Source organism: Seriola aureovittata, chromosome 16 (genome assembly GCF_021018895.1).
Source record: "Seriola aureovittata isolate HTS-2021-v1 ecotype China chromosome 16, ASM2101889v1, whole genome shotgun sequence".
In the NCBI taxonomy this organism is placed as follows: Eukaryota; Metazoa; Chordata; class Actinopteri; order Carangiformes; family Carangidae; genus Seriola; species Seriola aureovittata.
Window position 1 is genome coordinate 10,042,823 of NC_079379.1, and position 11,841 is coordinate 10,054,663.

The 11,841-nt window shown below is 41.4% G+C and overlaps 1 protein-coding gene across 2 annotated transcripts in view; it reads right to left on the bottom strand.

The window, feature by feature from the left end:
- Window positions 1-7,957, bottom strand: part of LOC130183776 (dolichyl-diphosphooligosaccharide--protein glycosyltransferase subunit STT3B) — a 79,338-nt gene extending 71,381 nt beyond the window's left edge. For both annotated transcript variants that reach the window (XM_056399460.1, XM_056399459.1), the window contains exon 1: window positions 7,430-7,957. In XM_056399460.1, coding sequence (XP_056255435.1) covers window positions 7,430-7,689 — 260 coding nt within the window. In that variant the 5' untranslated portion in view covers window positions 7,690-7,957. The remainder of the gene's footprint in view (window positions 1-7,429) is intronic.
- Window positions 7,958-11,841: the final 3,884 nt, after the last annotated feature.

Genomic DNA, 11,841 nt, shown 5'->3' on the forward strand with positions numbered 1-11,841 from the left:
TACATCAAGACTGTGACGCGCGTAAAAATATTCAACTAAGCAATTACATTGCTATGCTCGCTAGTCGGCTCTGTCAGAATAAACTGACATATAACCACTCTACCGGAGCAATGCGTAACCACATTCAGCACAGGCATGTGGACTTAACCTGGAAGGAAAGAAGACTGCTGGTGTTAGCAGTGCTAACATTAGCCACACTAGGCAACCAAATGATATGCAGTGATTCCCATGAATTACCTATACTGTGGCAGCCTGTGTGTCAGTCTAGTCCTGCCACAGTTTCATAATTCACAGAAAATATTATTACACTTCTCATAATAACATAAAAGATCCCTAACATAATGTTTTGTGTTGTTGCTTCACAGTAGAACTGTGTGCAGCGCAATGATTCACTAAGCCCCTCCTTACCTCTCACTCTCCCATTAAAAAAAACTTACTGTGTGTCACAGTTGGACTGCCCAGTTTAAGAAATCCTGCCGCACTGGTGCAGTGGTTAATGGTGTTACACTTATTACAAAAGTGAAGTGAACTAACAAAATAATTATAAAAAACCTGCATTATTTTCTCTTTCTAAAATGTAACACAACCAAAGTACTACCTCATTTTAATACCGTGCCATTTTGACTTTGATACTCTTCTCCTTGTCAACAGTTAGCATTCAAACCATAATAATACAGTAATTTGGAAACACATCATAAGCACAACAATAAGGAAGTCTGAGGTATCATTTTAATAATTTGGGGGTGATGAATATTCATTTACATTTTTCTAACTTAAGAGACTGATATTGCTGCTATGGAACCATGACCTGAAATAAATTAATTTAACTGAATTAAACAGTGGAGGCCCACTACTGGTTAGTGAATGTACAGTGTAGGAAACAGTGTCATGAACATGCTAAATGTAAAGATGTAAGCACCAAGCTTGAGTGTAATCGGTTGCTTGTATTGCTGAAAGTTATAGGAGTACAAGATCATACTCTTTAGCCCTCAGTAAAGAGAGCACATTTGTAACACAGAGCTCAAAGCTGTCAGAGGACAATGCTCTTAAAACCTCTTCAGTGAATGACTGCCAAAACTAGCTAGAAGACTGCAGTTAAGAAAGTTGGGGCAGAAGACCGGCTCAAAGTAATTTGCAATGAATAATAGCAGTGGCTACATTGTACTGTAGTTTATGCAAGCAGTGGGCTATGCTGAACCTCTTCCACCCCCATGTAATTAAATGTAAAATTAAACAAACACTTTACCGGCTTATAATGTGCGGGTGAGCACACAAGCACAAATGTTGCTCTGAATATGCAGCAGTCACTGCGCTAACAAATTGGGCTACCGTTGAAGCATCTCCATCAAGGCATCTGTGACTCGTGTGGCCTCCGGGCTGCTGACAAGCACCTCTTGTTGGGTGGCAATCTTGCCAACACTTTCAGAATAGTCCCACCAAATCGGCTGACAGGCAAATTGGGGGCTAAAAAACAGGGCATCAGTTACCTCAGTTCAGTGTGAAAGAATCAACCAGTGTTGTCCTTTGTTATTGCCCTGAACAACATCCTAGAATAGTCTGCAAAAAGCTGAATGCACAATCATTTGCACAACCAAGAGGATAACCTCACAATGAGAAAATTCAACTAAGCTGGCATACTAAATCATGCCACAAAAAAAAAAATCATCTTTCTGATGTTTCAATAATCAGCATACCTTTAATATAAATGACACTGTAAACACCGGCCTCTGTAGAACAATTAACAGCCAACCAAATCTGGTATGAAATTGGGCTATTCGTGAGCCTTTCATTGTCTTAGCCAGTGGCTTCCCCTGGCTTGATGCTTCTTCCCACCAGAAGTCGCTCATCGACACATGCCCCAGGTGCCCGGGAACAGATCTGTCGCTCTCCCTCTCACACACACATGAAGCACACCTTGAATTCCCAGACTCCCCTGATTCCACTGCTATGCCTGACACTGGTCTGCTGGGAGGTCTGGTCTGGGAAATAGCACTTAATCATCAGGGGCTTGACCTCAAGCCTACTGACTGAGGAGAAACCAGTAAATAAAACAGCTCTAAGATGGAAGAAAACAAGGAATATTTTTCGTCTTCTCATTTCCCTTTAAGCAATGTGATATGAGTTCTATGCAAGAAGGGCTAGCCTGTAAGGAGTATAGATAGAAGAGTCAGGGCCCAAATAATCATTACCTTTCACACTGAGGTATGCTGTGAAATGGCTAATAAGTTGCAGTGATAACTCCAATCTATTAAGCAAGGACTAATGTGAGTCCAGGAAACCTGCCTATTATAATGACCAAGGACGGGAACCCACTAAAACCTTTCTACTGCAGGTAACTGGACACCATATCCACACTGAATATTTCATAAGCTGTTGGACAGTCAGTCGGGGGTTTAAGCAGGGATCACTGCTCCAGCCAAGTGCCTGGTAGGAAGATCAATCACGAATTATTCTCCATTTTCCCACACTACAGCTGTACCTATGGTGGTGCTGTGCAAGCAGCCGCTACTGGGATGGCCTAATCAACTTTCAGCTAAACATCATGTTTTTTTTTGCGTGTGAAAAAGACAGAAGGGAAGAAAAACAGGATGTGTGTGTAAGAAAGAAAAAGAGAGAGAGAGAGAGAGAGAGAGAGAGAGAGAGAGAGAGAGAGAGAGAGAGAGAGAGAGAGAGACACAGAGAGAGAGAGAGAGAGAGAGAGAGAGAGAGAGAGAGAGAGAGAGAGAGAGAGAGAGAGAGAGAGAGAGAGAGAGAGAGAGAGAACACAGAAAAGCTGCTACCCCCACTAATTTTGCTGGCTTTTCAAAAAAGCTGAGCTGGTAACATCACTTGTGGGGGCAATTTAATTTTCACAGCACTTAACAACTTTCTGCAGCAAAGACTGTATTATTAAAGGGGTCAGACACACTAAAACATCCTGTCTGAAGTGTTATCTGATATCAAAGTGTCGATTGAGATAGTGGCGGATTGCGCAAGACCTCTGTGAGACTGCTGACATTTCGGTGCTAAATCACACTTGTTACAATTTTTAGAAATGTGTTTCTTAAGAAAAAAGTTATTCTACTGCACCCAAAATTTGCTGGATATCTAAGGAGCGGGAGGTGAAAGAGCATACAGGCAGGCAGGATAAGCCGGGGAGGGGAAGCAGAGGCACAGATCATGTGTTCTGATCGTTTTAGATCATGTTAGGCAGTTTTCCAATGCCTCTTGGGCCGAAAATCTTCTCTTAGCCTGGTAACGCTACAGTAGTGAGAGTGCACGCAGATGGCACAAAAACTCTACAGCAGCAGATGGCACATATACCACAATCCCAACTGTATCTTACCTTAACCTAAACATAACATTTTCAACCCACCTGAACAATTAAAAGACTTGGATCTATTTCTCATCTTGCAAATTAATCCAGATTTCTGATTTGCCAGTCGTATCTATTGTGCACTGCAACCATTTTATCACTTTAGCCACTTTTAGCCATCATAACCAGCATCAATGACGACAACTACGGTTAACAATTATTTTAAACTACCAGTTTCATCAATAATTTTTAGTCTGTATAAAGCTAAAAATAATGGAAAATGCCTATCGCGGGATACCTAACCCCCAACTTAGAACTGCACCTACTAGCACCGACAGTGGCCTGATTCAGTAGATTGGGTGCCCGACATGACGTGACATACCCACATTAAATACATTTTCTTTGTCAGTGTTGTAATAAAATTCAGTGTTTCCACTATCAATTACATTTATCAGGATGGATCACCAGCTCGGTTCTCAGTGTGTAATGAAAACTGAGTAATACCTGGCTTCATGTTAGTTACATAGAAATTATTTAAATGAGTTTCCCACAGTGATGCATACAGATTTTAAATTTGAGAAAAAGAGTCACTGGTAACAAATTGGTATGAGCAGATACCCTGGGTGGAGGTATCTAAATAATTCAAGGGAAAAAAAGTCACAAAAACCAAAGGATACTCTTCACGTTTATATGATTTAGAGAGCTGCAAAGATCAGTTAATGAATCAATCATCAGAAAAATTATCTGAAACATTATCTGAAACTATCAATTTGTTTGAGTAATTTTTCAAGCAATAACGTGTTTTCATCCGCTTAAATACTAAGATTTTCTGACGTTTACAGGCATTTTTACCAAAGATAATTGAGAATATAATAGTCAATGTAATCGATAATGAAAATGACCATTCATTGCAGACATAATATGAAGCAGCAAAAACAAAAGAAGCACAAACTGATTTCTGGTATTTCTGCATGATAAATGACTGATTGACAATTCAACTAATTAATTCATCAGCTCATCATTTTAGCACCACACATGTCCAAACACACTGTTTTAGTGGACTTAACTACTGAAAGCTAATATCCTCTATGGCACACGGGAAGCCTCCATCTAGACCTTGAGCAAAGCTCCAGTCATGCGAAGCAGCAGCAGCAGTTCTGCTGCCGACAGGTCAGAGAGAGAGTATGAGTGTAAGTGTGAGTGTGAATGTGTATGTCTGTGCTGCTATACCCCAGTATCCAGCTCATTATTTGCCTGACAGAGATGCTTCATCTCCCCTCACTCTACTGTCAGAACGGACTCTATTTCCTGACATAACCAAGGTGGAATAAAGACTTGACTGCTTCCAAGGAACGCACCCCTGCCATACACACATGTGCTTCACCATCCAGCTTCCAGTCTAGTTAAAGGAGGGAAGCAGATACTAGGCAAATTCTAGTACTTCAAAAAAGGGATATATTTGTACAAGCAGGGTCGGAGAGTTACACCTCCACAAGGTTTAGTCTGGAAGGCAGTCATAACAATATTCTTTGCAGAAACCATCCACTGACTCATTGCCTGAAGAAGATTGAGCATTAATTTGGAGTTGATTTAAGAAAGTGAAATGCATTTTTAAGTCAGGGCACAACTTTTGAATTTAATTATGTTTATGAACGGAGAAGAGCAAAAATTCTCACTTGCATGCCAACTAAAGCTTGCTTGTTTTTCCAATGATCAACAAATATTAGGAAACGAAAATGAGCACAGCCAGATAACAGAAAAGTCATATCAGGGACTTGCCTTGTGGTGTTTGCATATTGCAGAATAAGCTTGATATTTTTGGTGCTTGTAAATCCAATCTCGATTCTTCAAATTGCCAGCTTGTTTAACGAAATGGTTAGCTGTAGGTAATTTGAAGCTCTGTGCAGAGGAAAATCAATAGCAGCATCCAAGCATTCAGACGACAACGGCACTAATCATGCGTGTCTCAGAATGACGGCCACTTCCAATCAGCAGCCCATTTGCCTGCAGGTGTAAAATACACGTTCTCATTCCTCACTGTCAAAATAAGGTGAGGAAGTTATAATACCTTGTGCAACTAAAACTAATAATCATAAAAAACCCACTTTTTAGAGAGATAAAGACTCATCTCATTCCTAAGAGTCAACAGACGATATCAGAATGCATATTTGAATAATAGTCCATTTAGTATTCTGGGCAAAAGAGTGCTCACTGGGATCAAGTTTGTGTTAATCTATACAAAACTCTAGCACCATGGCTCATATGTAGTGGGAATGGGGTCCAAAACTCTGAGACCACATTCTCAGAGTGAGAGAAACATGCATTGCACGTACACACCGAGAATTCCTGAAAGCGTTAACAATTGTAAAAATGTAGGGCAATGGTTCTCAGCAAGCTGATCAGGATTACACACGGGGTCAAAAGATGACTGTAGGGAGGGGATGAATGTTGCAAAATTTATTAATAGCTGACTGCAAATATTCAGTATTTCTGTTGTAAATCTCTCATTTGATTAATGTATTTTTCAAACAAAAATAAAACATCACTTTGTGGCTGAATTCACCATCTTACACATTTAAGCCCGCAACAGGCGGCCCCATTCAAGCATGGCTTTGTTTTCAGGGTCCAAGAGAAAAACAGAAAAGAAAAAGAGCAACAGATGTAGACTACTCATAGCTGCAAGGGCTTTTAAACTTTTAAATATCAAAGACTGCCTTTGCTTTTGTTTCTGGACATGTTGTCAAAGAGCTATGCAGTTTTAGCTCTGTAATTGTAGAAACTGATGCCACTTTGTAGCCACTACTGAGGCAAAATAGCTCCTACTGCAACTTGGAAGTGTAGCAAAATACCATAGGTCATATACTGTATGTACCAACTGTGTGGCCACCCAGGACAATTATCGGATATATGGAGGCCATGAAGAAAGACCACAGTTTCTAAGGAGCGTGTGACACTTGCAACTACTCATTAACAGTGCTAAGGTCGGTCCTTGGTGCAAATTCCAGCCTCAAAGCAGGATAAAGCTCATCTGAACTGTATGTAAATGGTAAACCTCTCATAACCCTAAGCCTCGGCCCTTGGCTACAAAATGCAATCAAGTTATCAACATAATTGAAGAGAGGAATGTCACCCTGAACAAGACATAGCACCTGTCCTTGAAAATTAATAAATTAATGCATCAGTAGTGCTGTCTGGTTGAATGCCACAGAGTATATGAGAGCACTGAGGGAATGACAGTGCATTGCAACCAGGCGGACACTTGTGAGCCCATGTGACACTGTTACAAAGCGGAATAATCCTGCATTGTGATGACAGACACACCAGACCGGATCAGTTGGCTTCCGGGTTACACAGCCTGCTGTTAGGACGAGCACCGGCTGTAATTTATGCAAAACCTGATAGTCCAGTATGCAATTCTCTACTCGCCATTTATAAATTCAACGACAACTTATGATAAGTCTAAAAGAAAATTATTACTTGCATTTAAAAGAGCCTAAATCATTCAATCGCATAAGCCGACAATCTTGATCTAAAACCAAAAACTATTTCAACTCCACCCTCTCACAGTAAATTGAGTTTTCATTGAACTAAAACTAGAGCTGAGTGTAGAAAAATCATGCATTTCTTCCTCCAGTTGTTCACACGTTTTTCTACAATCCAAAAAAAAGTTGTACCTGCAGCTGGAGGCTCCTCACACGCCTCACTTTATCATTTAGACTTATTATTTGATGAATGCCAAAATCAAACTAGACAAGCGAGCTGCTCAGATCATCACATTTAAATGTCAAGGTCCCAAAAACAGAGTACACATCAGGCCACCGACCCCCACATTCAAAGTGTTTGTCCCAAGGACATCAGAGAAAAATCCTGTCATTGTTCATCAAGAGAAAACAACTGTTTCTCCTGAGTATGAGCTAACACGTTAACAGAACATTTAAGTAGTTGTAGCTGTGTTCAAAACAGTCGTTGTTGTGCTGACTCTAAAATAATAATGTGAAATTATTATACGTTATCATAAATTTTAAAGAAAAGACCTCCTGGGACGATTTTGACCTAAATCTCTAGCTTTCGTTGCCACTACAAGCAATTGTCACCAGGGAACCAAGCTGACCTGACAAACGTTAGCTAGCTTACCATGGATCAAACTCGTGGATGATGCTCTCGAACCGGATCACCGCGAAAAGTCTGGAGCTGAATCCCGCCAGACAGGCCAGGAAAAGAATACTAAACGAGAGTAGAGACTGCCACCCTGCTGGCTGTGTCAGTCCGCCAGACAGGCCTCCTTTGCCCCCTCCTCCACCCGCGGCGCCGGGTCGGCTGTTCCCGTGCACCGAGCCCCCGGCATTGGTGGACGCTTTGTGCCTGCCGTCGCTGGCTGCGTGGTGCTCCGCCATTTCTGCGTGCGGTGTCGGTTGGGTTTGCTAGAGCGTCCCTCCTGCCACGCTCCCGTCTCTGCCTCCGCTCCGTGCTGTCGTAAACTCCCTTACTTAGTGTCCGCTTTCCTAAGATATCCTATCTTCTAAGTCCCGTGTGCATATATATATGTTTGTATATATGTATAAATTCAGTATCGTTAAACCGAGATACAGCCGTTACATCCCGAAACGCATACTCATGCGCCACATACAGAGCCTGCAACAGTCAATCCGCTACACGATTGAACGCCGGTGGAAAGGGGCGGGAAGGAAGCAATGGGCGGGGCGTTGCAAAGCTGTGGCGGCCTCTCACAGATCGACAGGTACGAGAAGGCGGGATTTTGCGTCGTTAAGCCAATCAGAGAGCAGCGCCGATTATATAGACAGACGAGTCCACCAATGGAAACGCACAAAATTATGGCTGCTACTGATTGAAATAAGGATCATCCCCTGTTGTATATGAAATTGAGTCATTCTGGCGCTCACTATAAATAAAATCCTTATTATTCGGCTTAAAGTTGGCTGTATAGCCTTGAATAAGTCATGTTTCATAGATAATTACAAAGATAACAAATTATGTTCAAATGTTGGGTCCAAAATCTAGAAAGAGACCGTTTCCCTTGCAGCTAAAAGCTATAGGCAGGTCTGTGAAGATAAATGTTCTCTGTGAGTGCAATATTTCTGTTGCCCTTGGATGTTCTGGACTGGGTGGTGGAGTGGTAATAAAGATTGATGTGTCTCATCATTATTATGTCCCCCAGCAAAGACAAGAACACAGCATCCATCATTCGCTTAAACTCAGGATGTGCTTTCACAACTTTCCCCCCGAAGCCATGAAAGCCTATATTGGAATAAGACACCTTTTTTGAACATTTCAAATAAATGCTCTAGCTTTTGGATTGATTGTATACATTCATTTTGTGCTTGCACTGTTTCATATAACCATGAGACAGCAGCAGGAAGCATTATTGATTTACCTTAGATGTGATTCAGTCCCAAGGGAGGAAGAACAACAGTCTAACAGTCCTCCTCTGTGTAATACTGTATCATGTAGAGAAACAACTTGGTCCATAAGTCAGAGAGTCTCCTCTCACATTTGTTGCATGTAATGCTGTTTTATGTAAATCTTGCCTGCTACACAGTGCTTCATCTTACCCCGAAGTTACCCTTGGAGCTTTGTATAATTTACAGAGCCTGTTTCTACGCGAACAGTGACGTAATGTAATTACTGACCTCCAGTATATTGTTATACATTCAAATTATGAATTTAGAGTGTTTATATATTTGATTTCAATACCCATTGCTCTGGGTATTTTTTGGGAATATTTAAACAGAAGCTGTATACTCGGGCAACTACTTTTCAGAGTCGTAGGTTTTAAACAGAATGTTTGTTTTTCCATTTGCAATATAAAGCAAGTTGTTAATTACAGCAACTCTTAATAACTTTGATATGAGAATATCCCATCATGAAAACTTCACACATTGGCCCAAATTCCCATCCATACTTTGCATCAACAGTGTTTATAGCTACCCTGTCACCCTTAAGATCACTATTTAAAAAAAAAAAAATATGTAAATGAAATATTCATGTAGAAGGAGTTTGAGCCGGCTTAGTACAGCTGTGGATCGGGGCTATCTTCTGGAGAGACGAGGACGAGATAAGAGGGAGATGAGAATACAGCATTGGAGAGACAGAGAGATGGAAGGCAGATAATAAAGGGGAGTAAAAGGATGATTATGAAAATTGATGGGGGTCATCACAGAGAGTAGACGGAGTGGCAGAAGTGGATAAGAGTTTTGAGTTCATGAAGAGATCACAGAGACCAAAGCTTCCGCAGACAGTATCACAGGCATATGCTGAAAGTCTGTGCCAAAAGGAATTCAGGCACACATGCACACCCCCACACAGCATTAACACAGGCAACAGTGTGTAAAGACACAATGCAGCCAAATACTTGTAATCCCACACACATATGAGCCCATGCATAGTGATAAATACACCTTTATGTATACACTAGCACACAAACATATGTGTTCACAGACAGACATATGCAACCAGGTCCTTTGATCATTCATCAAGGTCTGTTTATGCCGCAATGAACACGCTACCCCTTCACCCTTTCCCCTCTACCTCCAAATTCTGAATGGTTGACCTTTGAGACAAATAGAAATGCAGGCTGTGAAGATTGCTTCAATCGCATCTATTGTCAAAAGGCCAAGTCCAGATGAAAGCCAGCCAAAATGAGTGCTGTTGCCAGGCAGGGCAGCTTTGCTTTCCTCCGTCTCCAGGGGCAGACTTGAATGTTTGTGTTTCCTTTGTCTTTCTTTTTTGTTTTTTTTTCCTCCCAAGAACATTACAGACTTTCCGAGTTTATGCCTGGCATTCTTGGGCTTCTACGCTTTTTTTTTTTTTTTTTTTTTTTACTTTGCCAAATGCCAGTCGTGCAAAAATGCTTAAGATGCCTGGCATGAAAAGCTCTTTGCACCTTTCTCTCTGCCTCTCTCTGCTTTGTCTGCATGTGTGACAGGGTCAGAAAGTCAGTCATAACTGGCCAGGAAGATTATAATCAATATGCCAATTTTTACACTTTTTGCTGAAGCTGATATCATTGAAAATGGTGCAGCCAGTGAATCCTGGAAGCTACAAATAGCTGCGGTATCATCTAGGTGCAGTGCTGACTGGATTCAGCAATTTGTCACAACACATAATCACCTCAAATCTCTCAATCAGTTGTGCATGGTGTTATGTAAGCATGCGGGACAAAGCGAAGAATCCTCCATGAAGCTGCTGTCTGTGATGAACGCAAACTTGCTGTATGCTTTTAAAGGAATCCTCCAGTCTAATACACATGGTATGTGAAGTGCACAATTGGAAGGACTCTGATGTTGTAATTTGTTTTTAAGCCACAGACTGCAGTGTGAAGGATGTCTGGGGAGCATGCACACCATGTTCCCAGATTCCCGACATCCTTGCAACACTTGCCCGCATTACAATTGAAGCTGGAAAATTTCACAAATGAGAATTATAGATCTATATATCACCTACACCCACCTATTCCTATTGAGGGTCAGTAATAACAGGCTGGAGCCTTCTCCAGCGTGCAGTGGGTGGAAGACAGTGAAGCAAACCAAAGTGATTGCCAATCCATCATCCAGATAACACACAGAGTCAAACACACTTACACACCCATGTAGAGTCTTTGATTTATCAGCTTCCTATCAACTACACACAGAAAAGGAAGCTTGAGACCAGGCATCATTTGGCATTGCTCTTCACTAATTGCCTTGTGCAGCATCAGCATGTAAAACCTAACAGGGAGGGAAATCCATTATATTGTATCAAAAAAAAACAAAACAGGATGTTTGCTCATTGTGAGAGCAGCAAGCTTTAAAGACTCCATAGAGCCTGTCTGTGTGATCCGGTGTAACGGGATGATTAGCCAGAGCCTGGGGATTGTCACTGCACACACCACACCACCGCAATCATTAACAGAAATGAGAGCACTTAAAGAAAACCATTTAGCATCCCAATGAGGTTCGGAGTCCGACTGTCATGAACCTTTTATTTACCTGTTGCCAACAGAGAGTTCGACAGCCCCTTTTGATACTCTCCAAGAATCTGTTCATCGTCATAATAACTGGCTCAAGGTGAAGTTTCACCTGCGGTTAAAATAATTCATTATTCAGCTTTAAAAACGATGTGTGGCGGTTAGAAGAGGTTTCTATGACAACAGTTTAATGACATCTTGAGTGCACGTCTTGATGATGAGTCAGATGAAGAAATAAGGCAAAAACTTGAGTAATGACCAGAGTTAACTTCTATTTGATGATGCGGGGTCTTTCACTGAGTGCACAGGGTTACCTGTGTGGCCTCATCAGTGACACACCATTTCACACTGAGCATGGCTCATTTCTCCAACAGTCAATGGGGCACAGAGAGGCAGTTAAATCTACTGGATGTGAACATGACCCTCTCAGTCCCAGGCAACACATTTGGATGATATTCTACAGCTGCACAACATCTTAATCTCGACTTTGATGGAAAGTGTGCTGGCATGGGATCAGCCTTGGGGTTCACCTTGTGTGATGGGACTGTTAATCTTGATCCATTGTGATTATCTATAGTACTGC